The following is an 18066-nucleotide window of genomic DNA, read 5'->3' on the forward strand; positions in this document are numbered from 1 at the left end:
GTCCTAGTGCATCAAACTTCTACCTCAGTTTATCAATAAAGACCTGATTTCCCGGGCTTTATTCTGAAAACTTGCATTGTCAAGAGTGAAATCTATAGGTTCTACAGATAAAGGGTGGCAGAATTTCAGATGGTCAAGTTGCAAAATATCTGTTTGAAAAAATAAAAGGATCACTTAAATCTCAAATTCAAAATTGAGTCCTGTAAATACTAAATAATAGTATATGATCCTATGGAAACACATGACCAGGAAGAATGAAAGAATGTGTGGGATTTGTTACACATAAATAAACAATAATCTAAGAAAGGCTAACCCAGGGTATTTTTACAAAATGAAAAAGAAATAAACAAAGGGTTGAATAGTACAATGAAGACTGTATTACATTCAGACAATAAGGAATTGTCTTTTTATTTGCAGAGCCAAAAAAATGTTTATCTGTAGTGACAGAAAGTTCAGGATAATATATATGAAAGCAAGAAATGAAAAATTATGGCTCTATGAAGACTATATAAATATAGACTCTCCCTTTTCATAAATATTCTATACGTTATTTGACACATTGATTTGAGTGAAACTCCACAAGCACAATTTTAAGCATCTTAATTTGGGCTGAGGTCCAGCAAATTATATATTCCCAACAACTATCAGAGCCTTCTCACTAAAAATACGAGCTCACAATCTACTTTGAAAATATTCTAAGATAATTATTTCCATTTTCATAGTAACTAATACAGTTATGATTATAGTTGTCTCAGGTTTCTAAGGAAAGAAAATTATTCTGAGACATTGTTAATAAAAGAGAGTATAGTAATAGAGAGGGGGCATTTTCTTAAAATGTGTTAAAACTGTCATTTTCATTTTTAATGACTTTAACTGTGCTAGACAAGATTTTCTTTGAAGTCACAGAAATAAAACTATCCAATACATTGTCCACCAATCTCGTAGCCCCTCCCTGTATCAACCTCACAATGGATTTAATTCATCTTGAGAGCATAAATCCAACATTTAGTAAACAGAATTCTCCTGACTGACAATTGCTCAGCCCCTCTAGTGAGAAAATTCAGTGATGGTACCACGAAGGAAGGAGGCCTATACAGAATGTTCACTCTGTAAATGCCAAGGGAAACCACTTAAAATCTTTTTTTGAAGATAACAGGAAAGGCAGAGTATTTTAAAAAGTTTATTGACAGACTCTATAAAATCATGTTTAAAAGTAAGAAAGATTTAACAACAGACTTTTTATCACCCTCAAGGTACAGGAAGAAAGACCCCAAAAGAAATACTGGAATGACTTCAAATAGGTATCTTTCATTTCATGATTACATTTCCCAGTTCTGCTCCTTCTAAAGCTAAATCTTGCCAGATTCCCCAGGGGTTCTGGCTGTTTAGTGCTTATCAATAATGTCATATTAGTGAAGTTTTAAGAAGTAAATGTCCAAGAATCAATCTAAAGGTTTTGATTTGAGGTTACCAGACTGAATTTTGTCTAGGGTTATTTCCACATTATTCTATAGTGAGACAGAGAGTAAGCGTCCACAGCCTTAGAAGGGATAACTCAGATAAAGCATACAAAGATGCATCTCAGGAAAATAGAATTAGCTTTTGCTTTAGTGGACATGAAAATTTCTCAGATTCAGTTAGTTTATAAATGCATCATAGACTCGAATTCATCAATTCTTTGCTTGGTATTCCCCTTCCTGATTTTCCGATAGGATATTGTATTGTATCTTGAATAGGAACTTCTGGAGATATCACTCTTCTTCCCGAAGGTTGGCTGCTCATCGGGGGTCACAGGTTGGGAACTGGGGCTGCTCAGTGCAGAGTCCTCACTTGCATCACATTCCTCTTTTAAGTGAGAACACTTTTCATTTTTTTTCTTAAATTCCATCACTCGAACTTCATCTTCATCATCATTGCAATCATCCTCATCCTCATCATTGTTAATTTCTTCATCCCAGACCTCTTGCTCCTTGTCATGTTTAGAATGCAACACGTCAACTTGGCTAGGTTTTCGAAATCCCAACCATTCAATCTCAGTTGCCTGATAAGCTGTGTTCTTCCTACCCTCATCTTCTCTTTCTTCTAGAGGTTGTTCAGCAATCCTTTCCTTTTGTCTACTTATTTCCTGGTTACTGCTGCTCAGAGGAATCCTCTCCCACTGATGCCCTGTAGCAAAATTAATTGGTAGTTGAGATGTGCAGAGATTCCAAAATACTCAGATGTTATCCTCCAAATCACTTGTCTGGACAATTAGTTCCCTGCATATGTTTTATGGGATATTATTCTGTGGGTTACTAATATGTTTTACACAATAAAATAGGTTACACCATCAAATTAATTTGGAAATCACTGCATTAAACACAGATAAGTAAGCTTCTTCAGAATTTATCCAAGCCTTTAAAATGCTAACAAATATTGTAAATCTCCAAGAAAGTCAACTCAACCTCATTTGACTATGGATTTTTTGTTGTTGTGGACTATGATACCTAGTGAGACTGGTATTCCCTGAGAGGCACTTCTTAAAATCTTGTCTAGCCTCTCATGGGTGGATATATACAAAATAAATATTTGGACCTATATTTTACCACATACACACACACACACTCACATGTTCCTCAAGGAAAATTATAAAAATATCTTACAGGGTAAAAAAGGCTTCCTTCCAACAATGACTTCTACATCTGGTCATGCTCAGAGTAGCACAGTCAGTATTTGTCACCAAGCTTTTCAAAGTTGTCCTAATGTATCATGTGTAGACGGAGGAGCAGGGGACCACAGATGGTCAGGAGTCATGAGCCGGGATAACTAAAGCACCAGGCCCACCATAGCACACACAATATAAACTAACATCTGACATTAACTCCTAGAGAGTCAAGATTTAAAAATAATGTCATATCTACATAGTACTCGATTAGCCTACAATTTTAGACATTTCCCAAATGACAACTAATTAACTCAAATTGTTTGGTACCATGTAATGACTTTTAAAAGGCTTAATTCATTGCAAATTTCACTTTTCAAACAGATCATACTGTGTTTCCCCGAAAATAAGACCTAGCCGGACAATTAGCTCTAATGTATTTTTTGGAGCAAAAATTAATATTAGACCCTTATTTATAGTAAAATAAGACTGGGTCTATATAATATAACATAACATAACATAATATAACATAACATAACATAACAACATAACATAATATAATAAATATAATATAAATATAATTATATACTGGGTCTTATATTAATTTTTGCTCCAAAAGATGCGTTATAACTGGTTGTCCAGCTAGGTCTTATTTTCGGGGAAATACGGTTTCATCATATATATCCTCAACAGTATTTATTGAGCTCTCTAAAAGGAATTAATTATAAGAGAGAAAAGGTTGTTCTCTGGGATTTCACCCCTAGAAGACTTCTGTAGGAAGCTTCAATCTATAATACCCATGATTCAGAAATATGGGTTGTGTCCCTTGTCAGGCCTGGGTTCTCTATTCCCTTTCAGCACCATAACAATCTTAAATTAGAGTGAGAGATGATGTTCCTCCTTGTTCATCCCTTCCACAATTTTCTACTTTCACTGAAAGATGCTCACAAGTTTATTTCAATCAAAGATTTTTCATTCTTTTTATTTTGATTTTCCCAACTATAGGAATCAGATTGTAAACTTACAAAAAGAGATAGAATTAAAGATGGATTATCACTTCTATATAGTTGTACACAATTCCCATCAGGTCATTGGTGCCTAGTCAATGTACTTTATATTATACATTAATATGTATTAGAACGTTTGCTATCATCTTGAGCTTTATTTTGTTTCCTTTTTTTTTCTGCAAGAACCAAAGAAACTGATCTTTTTGCTCATATTCATGACTAGGGTATGGAGTTTTCATGTATGAAATTACTTCTTGAATTTAAATTATAGTTTTTCCTAAATAATTTTAGCATCTTCCTATTTTTCAACGCAGGAGTATTCTCTCTGGAGACCCTTTACCATTGTAAAAGTAAAAGACAATAACATGTGTACCTCTATACTATAGGAAAACATACATTCCATCAAACACAAAAGAAATCATTCAGGGAAAATTCACCCTGAGACCATCTACTTTAGAAATCCAAACTGCTCTTGTTCTCTATTTGGCAAAAAAAAAAGAAAGAAAAGAAAAGAAAAGAAAAGAAAAAGTAAAGAAAAGAAAAGAAAAGAAGAGAAAAGAAAAGAAAAGAAAAGAAAAGAAAAGAAAAGAAAAGAAAAGAAAAAAGAAAAGAAAAGAAAAAAGAAAAGATCCTAGAAAACTCTTGTCTCCATTGGACTTCCTGATTTAGAAATTTGAAAGGGGCTCTAGATGGAAGATTGAGACCCCTGCGTCTGAGAGCTTGCTACATTGGAAGCAGAAAGACTAGATCAAAGAGGTTAGTTAGTTCATTTCATAGGATCGTCAGTCTTATAAATTATTTGTGATACTGTAAGAAACTTGACAATGGCTGTTGCTTTCTATATTCTTCCTTAACTGTCTACACAGTGGACTACTTCATATGGTCAGCAGACAGCCTGAGTGGTGTTAAGGCAAAATGGAACCACACAGGAAACTCAATTATATTCATGTCTTCCTTGATATCTACTATTTTATGTGATATTCTAATATTTCAACCAACAATCTCTTAAATATTTTGCCGGTTAAGGTCCTAACTAAACTGAATTGCTTAGGTCTAACAAGTTGACTTCAATTTTCAGATAAGATGTTTATGGCTGCAAGAGAGGTATTAAATGATTAATTGATTTTTATCCTTCACTTTCTTTGGAAATCACTTGAATGTTAATGTCTCCTTAGAGAAGTCTAAAAGACTGTGCAACTCTTAGTCTCGAGTTTACTTGAAATATAATATAGTCACTTAAAAGTCAGTGTTCGTTTTATTCTCCCATTTTCTGAAACAACACAATTAAAAATTAACTTCATCACCTGGGAGATTTTTTGACAAGAATTTGGTAACCATTTTGTGCTTGAGTCAGAGGCCTAGAATTTTTTTATATATCAAATAAATTTATAAGATTAGTTTAAGTTATATATCAATGGTAAACATTTAGAATAAACCCATTTTTGAAACATTTACGTATTGCACAGATTTGGAGACAATAAATCAAGAAAGGTTGATTCAGCGGACTAACTTATTAAGAGGCAGATATATCGTCAGGTCAAAATGTGCCAATCAGTTACACCAATCCATGTAGGCTCATTCTGGAAGCTTCTAGAGTACTTTCTAAATAGTCAAGACAAATAGTCAAGACTCCTTTATTTGCCTATATATAGCAGCTTTGAGCATTTAAAGGCATTGCCTGAATAACTCTTTCAACACCACACTCAAGCACATCCCATGCAAAAACTGTCATCCATATCCAGTCAAATAATTTCTGTGTATAATACAGAGGTTCCTCTTACCTTCTCTGAATGTCATTTCATCAACACTTGTTTCTTGTAGAGAAAGATCCGTGATAGCCTTATGAACAATAAAGAGATTCTCTTCTGGTTTTTCTGATAAAAAAACCAACAAGATTACTATTTTAATATTTAAGTAATTCAAGGTTAAATAAATTTTCAATTTAGACTCTAACTAGGTAGAGTCTTTGATTTTTAATTATGATCACTAAAAATAACTCACTCTCCCAGCTCATTTTTCATTGGTTCCTTTTATTTATAAATATAATGATAACTCTCTTTTAATACCTATATAAGGTATGGAACCATGAATTCAGATACTTTCAGGTATATTTAGGAGGAAAAGTTGAAATTTTGAATTCCTTTTGCTCAATTGATAAAGAGGCTATCGATAATAATAATAATAAATAAATAACAGTAGCTAACATTTAAGCAACATTTACTTAGTAACCTTTGCAACAACCCTACAAATGTTGGTACTATTATTCCGTTTTCTTCTACTGAGAAAATTAAGTCTTTAGGAGAATAGGAATGTTGCTAGGGTCACAGAGCTATCAAATAAATAAGCCTGTATTTGACCCGAGGCAGAGGTTTAGTCTTCATGCTCTGTAGTAGAAGAAGAGGTCACATTTGAACAGGAACAGGGGTGGGAAGATATAGAGCTCATTCCTATCATAAGTTTATCAAAAGATTCTGAGTTTATAAATCAAATTAAGCAAACTGAAGAGAAGAAAAATGTTTTACCTTTTAGACTTTTCTTATCCAAGGACCAGTTGAGCATCATGTTCCCTTGCAATTTTTCACTTTTCTTCTGATTTCCTTCTGTGGGTAAATCTTCAAGATTAGGTTCTATCCGGTAGAATGGTGGGGTGTCAGTCACATCACTGGCTTCCTCATTGGTTTTAGTGATTGGTTGTTGACCATTTTCAGGTGGTGTATCCCCATTACACTCAACCTGACTGAATGTCCCTGGGACATCTGTCATGATGAACACTTGAGTCCAATTTAGAGAGAGCTTTGGGGAAAGTGAGTGAACAGATCTTTGATAAGATATGCTCTCTTGTCTTCAAGTCCTATAGTTCCAACTCCAAGTCCAAGAATACAAACGATTGATTTTAGTACTTAGTAACAAGCTTATTTCCCTAAAAGTGCCCAGATAGAGCTTAGAACAAAAGCAGTAGGATTTGTCAGATTTGCCACCAGCCCATGAACAAGAATCGGGCCAATCACCACCTTCTTTGTTGCTTAGCTGTCCTCCTTGCAGAATTAATGGCAGCATTTTGATTTACATAAACAAACAATCTGAGGCAATCAGGCTTTTGTGTTAGCCTATAGAGGGGGACTTTCAGCTTGTCAGTCCCCCTCTGGGAACAGAGATTTTTGTCCCTTTTCATAATGGCCCTTTGTCATTTTCCTTGTAACAGGAGCCACAATTGTTCCACAGCTTTAATCCAGAGAGAATGACTACCTTGAGCCATATTAGTTCTGCATAACCAGCTTAACATTTCAAAACAGATTTTGTTCAAGTAAAACCTCAGCTATTTTTTAGGGGACAATGGCTTCGTTTCTTATTTATTAAAGAATAAAAACAGCTTATCAAAAACCTGTAAAGAGAACAACTTTATTGTAAGTGGTTCTGGCAGCAGATTCTATGGTGTGCTTTCAGGAGACCAGAGAAGGAACCTAAGAAAAAACAAAAAAGAATATTCTGCCATCTTGCTAATACTAAAAACATTAGAGTAATGCATTTGGTATATAGCTTCTTATCCTCTAGTTGACTTACATCTATTGAAGCCCAATCCATCCTTTAAAACCCTAATATAATTTCCTTCATGAAGCTTTGCCTCTCCCAATCAGAATTATTCTCTATATTCCCCACTGATATTGCATGATGCTAGTAAAATTATACAGGACCAACACAGTCTACCCTTGGGAGAAACAGGTGATTATGTAAAACATCTGTTACCTACCACACATTCCATTTTAAAGAAGATATCAATTCTTTTTATTTTTTGGATCTCATAGGTACAAAATGAACCCAGAGCCTTTGTCCATGCTGCTTCCCTGCTCAAAATGCCTTTCTTTTCCACAAGGCTAAACTCCTGGCCTAACCAGATCCTTTATGTCCTCAGTTCTGAGGCTGAAAATTCATTTTTTTAATGACATTTTCCCTGACCCACAGGATTAAGACAGGAATCCTGATAAACATTATCTTTGTCCTTTAGAATATTCTTCACAGTTGTGATTAAAGAAGTAATCGCATAATTATAATATCTGTGTAATGTCTCTTTTGCCAACTAGAATCTAAGCTTTACCTGGGCAAGGACCTTAGCTAATTTATTACATGTGTCCCCACCTTGTAGCATCTGCCTTGAACTAGGTAGGTACTCAATATAAATATATATATTTATTACTATTATTAAATGTATATATTATTAAATAAATTAATCAATTTTACTTCCAAGATAACACATTTTAGATCTTTTCTAAAGAGAAGAAGAGAAGTGGGACAGTAATTGTAAATTTATCACCTTTAAAATTGTAGCTAGGGCTGAGTTCATTAAGGTGTATATCAGAAATGACAAATAATAACACTGGTCTCAACCTTCTCTCAAGCACTTGGAAGACATCTCTCTTTAATAGATCCTAGAATTTTCTCCCTTGTCATCACTAGCTCTTCACTACCCGACATACTAATTATTTGTTGGGGTAGGAGAGGAAAAATAATTTTCACTCTACCCTTCTGAGTTCTTGGCTGAGACTTTGTAATGAAAGACAGATTGACAAAAGCAAAAGGAACAGACGTTTTTTTAACATGTGTACCTCTATACATAGAATATACCCAGGTAAACTTAGTAACTCTGAGATGGCCCAAGCTATGGACTTAAATACCACCTATATTTAGACAAAAGAAAGACAAAAGAAAGAAAGGTATGTATGGTGGGTGGGAGGCCCCTTGTGAGGGGTTATAAGGAAAAGCACAATAAACAAGGGTAAGCAGATTTGTTATGCTGATTTATTATGCAGATTTAAGTGAGTTCCTTCTCCACTGGTAAGATTCTCTTGTGATTTAGAGTTATCCTTTTCTTCCTGGTGCAGAGAGGGACACACACTTACAAATGGAGATTTTCTTTATAAATGTCAATTTCTTTTACAAAAGGGAAATTTCCCTACATCCTCAACTCTGTTTTCAGAGCTTCTCCAGTGTCTATTGTTTCTCACAAATAATTGGCTCATTGTAATCATTGTGCCAAAGAGATATATTTTGGGGTGGCATATTCTGTTACCCTTCGTTTGTTTGTTCTTAATTTCTTTAACAAACATTTGTAAAGCACCTATTATATGCCAGGCACTATTCAAATTGCTTCACAAATAGTAACACATTTGATCTTCATAACAGCCCTGTAAGGTAGGTGCCACTATTTATCCCCTTTTCACAGACTAGAAAAGCGAAGCACAGAAAGATTAAAGAACTTGTTCAAGGTCACACAGCTAGTAAGCCTACTAATGAAAGTTTGCATCATAGATCAAACTGAGTGCCATCCCTGGGATGTTTCCTCCAACCCTAGGTCCCCCTGGGTTCCAGCCTGATGAATTAACCACCGTGCCAGCAAGGTGTACAATAAGTAGTTATAGCCAGGAAAGGTCAGCAACGTGTCTGAGGTGGTATCAAGGCCTTCCCAAGACACCAGCTGCTAAGGACAGGATTGGGAAGGCCAGGGGGCCACCTTCCACCAGGAACAACAGGATTCATCCCTTAATTCAAACATCAGAATCTCGAGCTTGAAGGCCAGGTCAGTCAACCCACCAACCTGAAGTGAGAACAGCCCAAAATCTGGGGCAAGAAGAAAATATTGCATGGTATCAGATCGGAGGATGCAGAAACCAAGGCCAAAGTAGGAACACATGGGGGCATACTAGATTGTGAGATACTCAAGAGCAGGAAGTGGCACTAGCTCTACCAAATATCCAGCAATAAACATACAAATGTAGAAACGCTCACATTAGCCTTAAAGACCTGTCTTCAATCACTCTCAGTTCCCTTCAGACTTCTAAGCATTTCAATTCAGGGGCACAGCAGAGTTTAGAGAGTTTAATTTATCTCTCCTACACATAGATTTCTATGACCCTATAGCAACTTGCAATGTATACCTCTGGCTTCGTTTCTACAGGAGTTTAACTTTTTTTATTATCATTATCTTCTTTCTCACGCCATGCTTTGACATTTTTTCCTGTCACTAGAATTATTTCGGATTTTGAAAGATAGAAAAAGGATCCAGAGTTCCATCAGCATCAGCTAACCACTGTGTTCACCTCTATAAAAAGCAGTATTTTTATGCTGTCCTACAAAATAATGGAGGTCAGGTAAACGGTTTATAATGTGTATTATTTTTTGTACAAGTAGTTGCCAATGCAAGATACATTTAGCATCAAGATGAGTCTATCCAACTATATAAATAAAACATGGGGTATTTTATCCATAAAGAGGTAAATTGCCATTGTTTGTAACAGCCTATTACTTTTAAAGTATGTTATAATTTGTACTAATGATCCTTAATTCAAATACTATTACATAATCTCTACTCCATGAAACATGGCTTTTTTTTTAGATGATTTACTGGATTCGTTGTCTTTTTCCATAGTAAAAAGATATTTTTACTATTTACTAAAAAGACACTTTAGTATTTTTCTTAATAGTAAAGAACATTGTATAATTGTAGCCATTATCAAATCTATAACAAAATATGATAATGATAAGATCTTCACATGGGAATGTAAAGTATCAAAATAAAATTATGTAAATATCCACATTCCATTTGTCAAACGCCAAATGATTCATGTTAAGGCTATATTAGGTCCAGAAATAAGATTTAGAGAAATGTCATAATCACTTGACCTTTAATAATATCTGAAAAGACAAGCCACAAGTTAATGTTACAGTTCAGACAGCCAATGAGCACTGATTAAAAGCTAGAAATAAATTTACAAGATCAGTTTTTGATCCTGGCAGCTTGGAGTCAATATATAAACAGAGATTTCCATAGTTGAGACAGGCGTATTGCATCAATCAGGGTTGAAACAGAAAGATAGAACCACTAAGAGAACTATTAATAGATACATCGATCTATCTATCTATCATCTGTTTATCTATATCTATCTATCTATCTGAAGGGATTTGACCTTACAATATTGTGGGTGCTGCTTTAACTGTCGCTATAAGTCTATTGTCAAGTAAGGTGTCGCTTGAGTCTCTAGGGCAGGAAGTTGGAAGGGAAAACGGACATATGGGGCAAGAACAAGCTGGAACATACAAAGACAAACTGAAACCTGTGTTAGTTTTCACTGCCTCTGACCTTAGTGGTATGAGCATCCCCCAGAAGAAGTTGGGCCCCTCATCATGAGTCAGGAATCAAGAGGAACTGAAGGAGGATCCACGAGAAAGTGGACCACTTGCAGGCCCAGTGCTGCTCCATGCAGTGAGCCAGCAGATCAGCAACAGGGTGTGCGAACTATAAACCAGCTGCTGCTTCACTTCTGCCCTACAAATCTCACTCTTTTAGTCCACCTTTCTATTTTCTGAAAATATTGAGGAACGAGAATTCTGGGAAATGTAGTTTAGACTAGTCAAGTGGACAAATAACCTCATAACTCAGGACTTTCAACACCTCTCCGAGCCAGTCTGGCAACATATGCAAACTTTCAGCTCAAAATCCCACCAAATACCCATAGAATCTTCTGTAGGGAATAGAGGGTGTAACACTGAATGACCCTGAAAAGACAGAATAATCTGAAATGGTTCACTTAAGGGATTAACATTTAAATTGAAAGGACACCCCAGCAAAAATGAATCGTTACAGAAATGTAAAATGTTATAACAATAAAATCAATCAGTACCCATGTATTTTACTTCAAACAAACAGTAACTGCTTGCCACCTGGTATAAATTAGATTAAGTTGATTACCTTGTGCTATCTTAGTACCTTATGTTTATATTTATGCCTAGTGTGAAACAACAGCTGTCATTTTAGCAATATAAGATCTCAAAATAAAGGATGGTTTCTCTCAGGAAGCCAAAAATAAAGTCTATGGATAGTACATGACTTTTAAGAATTTACTGTAACAGAATTTGAAAATTCAACTACATCTAACAAGAAGCATGCTTTCCAACAATGGAGGTGAGTTGGGGGTGGCGGGGTGGGCTTGTCCATTGTCTCTCTAAAGACAAAGAGTTTCTTATACTCCCAGGAAAGCTATATCTTTTTGTGGTCCTAGAATATGGGGCCTAGTACTGGAAGAGAGGCTGAGAATTTGGTGAGGATTAGAGGGGAGTGTACTGCGAAAGAAGCCACAAAGTAAGTGGCTGTGGCCCCGACAGGCAGGGTTGGGGGATGGGGAGGACGAACACTAGCCGAGAATTAAGAGATCCCCTTAAATGGAGCATCAATGAGCATTATCAATGAGCTATAATGGTGAAGAGGATGGACTCAGGCATCAGATGACCGGGAATAAAATCCTTGTTCTGCTGGTTTGTGACCCTAGGCAAGTGTTTGAATCAGGGCTCTGTGGGTTGCAGATTACAGAAACTCAATTCAAAGAATCTTAAACTCTGTGAATTTAACACAGATCATTTAACCAGAAAGTCCAGAGTTGGCTTCATGCTTCTTTGGATCTATGGCTTTAAACAATGTTACAGGTAACCTTGCTATCTTGATTGTGAGGAAGGTAAATATTAGGAGGTACTCGGGTAGACCTGAGGGTTTAGTCTTTTTCTGGGTCCCATATCTCCAGCTGAGTGTCTTAGGCTGAATCATGACCACCCCCAAAGGTGTCCAAGTCCTAATTCCCCTAACCTGAGAATTGTTACCTTACATGTTAAAAGGGACTATGCAGATGTGATTAAATTAAGGATTTTAAAACGGGGAAATTATCCTGCATTATGGATCAAATCTATTGTAATAATGACAAGGGTCCTGATAAAAGGGAGGCAAGAAGGTCCAAGGGAGTAGACGTGACTTGACAGCAAGAAGTTGAAGTGATACAAGGAAGAGATCGTGAACTAAGAAACATGAGCAACCTGTAAAACCTGGAAAAGATGTGGGAACGGATTCTCCCCTGAAGCCTCTGAATGGCATACAGCCCTGCCTTGATTTGATTTTAAACTTCAAACCTCCAGAACTAAAAGGATAAATGTGTACTGTTTTAAGTCACTAAATTTGTGGTAGTTTGTAACAGCGGTAATTGGAAACTAATACACTAAGTTTCTTGCTTCTCTGTTTTCATTTTCTTTGACTGGCTAAAGACGGAAAATTCACTGTTTCCCACATTTGTGTGATAATGTAGTTTTGAATCTTAACTATCTCATATTGCTTCTTACTGGCCAAAAAGACCGCTCATAATAAGATTGTGTTGTCTTCTCTCTCATCTTTCCGACAGTACAAGTTTGACTGAAACATGTAACAGTTTCCTAAAAATTATAATAAAATTATAAACCATCATCCTGATATTTTTTCTACCAAGTGCTTTAAAATTCAGTTTTCAATAGGAAATGGTCTGAATCAAGATTCAAGGAGACAGTTTATAGCAACGGTGGTCAGCTTCACAATTAAGGATGAGCATATTCACACTGTGATTGCTCCTCCAGTGATCCAATCCCACATTTTAAGGTCTATAATCTGCATCTCACTCCTGGTGTCTATTTGGTATAAAATGTTTCACTAGTTGAAAGTGAAAGATATTCAATTCAAAACAAATTCCACAGACATTGGAATTATTCTGGCTTTCAGAAAGCTCTCTCTCTCTCTCTCTCTCTCTCTCTCTCTCTCTCTCTCTCTCTCTCTCTCTCTCTCTCTCCTATTCTATTTTCCTTTTATATATTGGCTTTTTTCACAGGCAATTCTCCCTAGGCCATAGCAAATATTCCTCTGGCAACCTTAATCTTGTGTTACCAAGATAAGTAGTGATGTAAAGGGAAGGAGCGTTTCTTTCCCATTAATTCCAGCTGAAGTCCTTGGGATGGCCTTCATTAGGCCAGTTTGGGACATGGGTAAATTCCTGAGCTATTTGTTGTGACTAGGGGAATAGACTCCTTCAACTGCCCCAGTCTGGAACACATGTCCACTACTGAGCAGAAAAATGGGCATAGAAATTTAGGACTGTGGAATGAACAAACCAACAAAAAGCTTAAGATAGCCTCCATACAAAGAGACTCAGATCCCTCATCTATAATAGGCATATTCTCATATATTATTCCTCTTAGAATTTTGCAAAAACTAAATGAGTTAATCCAGGGAAACTGCATAGATTGTTTCCAAGCCAAACTCTGAAATTTGACTTCTGAGATGGATGGAGTTAAATCACCAAAGGCTCTTGTTTACTCACTAGGAGTCAATGTGGGGCTGCGACATGCCTGCTCCCAAGACTGCACACGTACGTGGGGTTCAGATCTAATTTGGCTTCAGTCCTGTCTCTTCTGTAGTCTAGGGTGGTGGAAACCTTCAGTCATTGACACCCTTTAGAATGGCTTCTTGTAAGGGTCATTGCAAATAATGGTGGCATGTGTTCCATCTAATAACACACACCTGGGTGAGTACCATGGCTCCACCCTCCTTACCTTAGATTGGGATTAGTGTGTGAGCACAAGCCTATGGCTACCCCAGGGTACTGACTTGTTGGAAACTGATCCTAAAGGAGTACGAAATAATAGGGTGACTCTGTAGACCTTGACCCGTAGATCTATCTCTCACATGAATCCATGGAGCAGAGAATGAATCATGTTCATGAGACCATTGCAGAACAATGGCCCAGGTAAGAAAGAGAGGAGCCCCACAAAGTAAAATCATTTCACTCTCTTGGCCATCATTTTAAAAATACACTATCCTGGATACAGGAGGAAGTGTTCCCCACGGGCTGGGCTCTCGAGAGCTTTAAGCCAAGCAATTATAATTCTCTTATATACAATAGGATTTTCCTTAACATATTTTAATGGAAAAAAATTGTTTCTCTGTTCACAGAGACTTCATAAGTGTTACCTAGATAGAAGTGGAATTTGTGCAGGTGTTTATAAAACCACAGAAAGAGAATTTTGAACGGTATATGCATACGCACTCTGGTAATTTGAAAGCATTTTATAATCCTCCTTAAGAAGCAGAGCTGCATGAAAGTAATAATCACTGTCAGCAGCCTTCCTCCAAAATTATTTTGAATGTCACTAGGAGTTTAAGGTAACATGTTGTTTTTCAGAGAAGAGGAGAAAGGCAACATAATAATTAAACACATTTTTTCTTGAAGAAAAAAAAAGTTGTCTGATTTTGTAAGAAGATGAGAGTGATGTGACCATGAACGGATACAATTTATTCTAAGATGCCTCTGATCATTTAGCTCAGTAAACTTTGTCTTGGGGAAAGCAGGAAAGTTCACATGCTCTTAATGAGCGAAATGTATCTGCAGGTATATTAAAATCTCTTGTAAAGCCTTTGTATTGAATCCAAGAAAAGAATATTGGACAGCTGTACTCCTGACCTTTAGATGAGGAGAGCAATATCTTTAAAACTCCGTTTTTTTATTAGCTTACTCACCGCCAAGTACTTGAAGTCAGACAGGAAATGTACTTCAGGTGCTGTGCAAGTCAGAGAAACATGGGCAGCAGAGCAGCACACCCACTCAATGGGGTCTACACAATAAAGTAAATTTAGGCTCTCAAGTGGTTCATATAGGCCATTGTTAATAGTCTTCAAACCAATCTCCCACCTCCAGTCTCCAATCCTGTGTCCCCCACCTCCAAATTGAGAAAATATTGTAAATCCCATAGTACATTTTCTGGTTCGTAATACATGTTCAAATAAATGAATTTTGAAAAGATTCTCTATTTGCCACAATCTCCTACACACACACACACACACACACACACACACACACTCAGCTTTTGCCCATTGTTCCATTGTTGTCATATTAAATACAAACGCCTTACATGATCCAGCTACTTTTCAGGTTTATCACCCAAAAATGCCCACTTTTTCCTTTTTTTTTTTTTTTGGCTTTTGCCACAGAGACATGATTTCACAATGTCCATGTTTGGTTTATTCTTGCTCGCATGTCTGAAATACCTGCCTCCTCCCATCCTAGCATCCTCCTCACTCCCTCTACAAAAGTCAGAGCCACGTTTCAAGTAAGCCCCATCTCAAACATTATGTCCTCTACAAAGTATCGCATGGCACTTTTATCCAAAGGTTCTACTTGCCTTTCTCTTTTAGCCCCCTAAGCAATTGACCTTTTTGTTGTTTTAATGATAACTCATTATTTTGCCTGCACTATTACTTGTACAATTGCCGAACCTCACTGCCAGAAAACCTTATGTTGTAATTGAAGATTTCAATTCAACTCTCAGTTCTGCCACTGAAACGCTATATGAACTTGGGCGAATTACTTAATTTTCAGAAACTCAGGGAGTCTGGAGAATGCCTATTTCATGGAGGATTTGAAAAGACTAAATTGCATGACAAAATTTATGTGGATCACTTAGTACAGTGCCTGACACATTGTGAGAGCTGAGCAATAGCAATAATGCAATTTAAGAATATATTTTCAGGTCCTTGCAAGCCTTGTGTAATTCATTTTTGTACTTCTGTAGGAGTAAGCATAGCACCTGATTCATGGTCTGTGTTATGTACATATGCTTTTTGTTGGCACTAGAGGTTTCTGGCATTAGAATATGACAGGAAAATTCATGTGAACATATCCCTGATCCATTTTCCATCCTTCTTTTATAAATCTGTTTTTATCTGTTTAAATTAAATGTTAGGGATTCACTATCTAAGTATTGGGTTTCCTACAGTGTACAATTGTGGTATGAATTAACAAGACGCCACCTACTGGCAGATAGGCGTAGTTTAAGTTAGAAAATGAAGTGAACACAGCTCTATGGCCCCACAGCAGACTGTTCTTGAAGTGTTCTGATCTTCACCCATCCTCCTGGCTGTTCACTGGACAGATCTTCTCAGTAGAATACACACTTGCCCATACATTTTTCATATAGAGGGGTTTCCATGTCAGCCCTGACTAATTTGAAGATGAATATTCTGGGTCAGATTTGCCAAAACAGAAAGCCTCAGCAGGGGAGGAGCCTGTGCTCAGACAGGATGTGACTTGTTTGACCTGTTTAGAAACTCCAGATTCAGGACAGGTAGACCTCACTGCCCCCAGGTGGGCCCCTCACCAGCCTGTCTTGGAGAAATCACTGAACCCATAAAAGTCACAATTTCTGACCTGAAAAACTTAAATCATGATGGAAGCTATTCTCAGAGGCCTCTTCTGAGGATTAAATAAGATCCTATCCAGAGAGCTCGGTGGTTGGTGTCCAATATATGCTCTAGAAATGGACTCATTGCTGTGATTAGCAAAAGCAGGCTATGCTTGCTTTATTCAGTTGTCTTCAAATTAAATGTTGGGAATTGGTCTCAATTCTTCTGGGCACCTCATTTAAAAAACAGGTTTCTAGACCATACTTACAGATATTCTGATTTGGTCGAGGCCTGGAATATGCACTATAAAGAAGAACCTGCATGATTCTGGTACACATCCTCATAAGCAATACTATGCTTCCTAACCTCCAGCACACACCCAAACAAGGGAAAATAAAGGGTAGCAACTCTCCTGGAGGACAAAACTTTTTTTTCATTATTCATACTGCTTAAGAACTTAAAGCCTTAGGACAAATAAACTTCTGGGAATAACAGTAATGATAACAATAATCAACACACTCTAGCATTCATTATGCATCAAGATTGGTCAAAGAGCTGGTAATAGCCCTTCAGTACTCACAACAGTCCTTTGAGATAGGTGCTCTTGTTGTCGTCGTCTTACAGCTAAGAAAACTGAAGGACAGAAAGTTTAAGTAACTTGCCAAAGTCACTACCAAGGAAGTCTGGCTCCAGAGCCTATGCCCTTAAACATGAGGACCCTTAAACACCCTCTATTAAAACCAATCACATGGAATAAAGAGTTGTCCTTGAAAGCAAAGCCCAAGTTTCCCAGATAGCTTTTCTATTTAACGGAGACCCCAGGGGAGTAGGTGGCTAATATTGTAGTCACGGGCCATCTTTTAATGCATTCAAGCATCATATTTTTTTAGGTTTATTCTAAATAGGTTGGTCTCCACTTCTTTTGCTATTCAATATCCCAGTGTTCAATTTCACACATTCTTAATATTCTTTAGTCTTCTGTTCATGGATAAACTTTCGACAACCTTTACACTTGTTTGCATTTTTAATGTAGAAAACAAACTGCCTGATAAAGTCAACCCATCCTTATTAAAAGTCAAGATTCACAGAGACTGAAGGGATGAAGAGATCCTAGTAATATCTATCAAGGCTTGTTTTGAGAGAAAGAGCTAATGTGCACTGAAAAGCCTGAAGATTACAACTAGTTTTTACCATTTACACTAAAAAGTAATTTCATGGGTAGAATCTCCCAGGCTATGTTCTCATGAGATTCTCTAGCTGAATATAAAATGTATGCTAAGGGCTGACATTTGTGACCAATTTTATGGTGTCACTTGCCACTTCTTCCATCCAAAATCCGAGGGAGATGAGGAAAACAAGTAAGAGAATGACAGGAATCAGAACTTATAGTCATCCTTAAGGAG

The 18066-nt window shown here is 36.8% G+C and overlaps 1 protein-coding gene across 1 annotated transcript; it reads right to left on the reverse strand.

Annotated features, from left to right (window-relative positions):
- Positions 1–1169: 1169 nt before the first annotated feature.
- Positions 1170–6666, reverse strand: ERMN (ermin). Its single transcript, XM_081051607.1, has 3 exons — positions 6171–6666; positions 5430–5522; positions 1170–2166 (listed from the first exon to the last, which is right to left on the reverse strand). Exons 1-3 carry the CDS (start codon positions 6409–6411, stop codon positions 1643–1645), a joined length of 858 nt encoding a protein of 285 aa, XP_080907733.1. The 5' UTR covers positions 6412–6666; the 3' UTR covers positions 1170–1642.
- Between the last annotated feature and the right edge of the window lie 11400 nt (positions 6667–18066).

The sequence above is a fragment of the Rhinolophus hipposideros genome, assembly GCF_964194185.1.
Source record: "Rhinolophus hipposideros genome assembly, chromosome: 6".
Lineage (NCBI taxonomy): Eukaryota > Metazoa > Chordata > Mammalia > Chiroptera > Rhinolophidae > Rhinolophus > Rhinolophus hipposideros.

Bases quoted from the DNA above. Each gene is read 5' to 3' on its own strand.
- ERMN (XM_081051607.1), bottom strand. From the start codon at position 6,411: ATGACAGATGTCCCAGGGACATTCAGTCAGGTTGAGTGTAATGGGGAT. The intron at 5,523-6,170 runs GTAAAACATTTT...TTTTTTTATCAG, and splicing joins GGATAAGAAAAGTCTAAAAG to AAAAACCAGAAGAGAATCTC. The intron at 2,167-5,429 runs GTAAGAGGAACC...ATTTTGCTACAG, and splicing joins TGAAATGACATTCAGAGAAG to GGCATCAGTGGGAGAGGATT.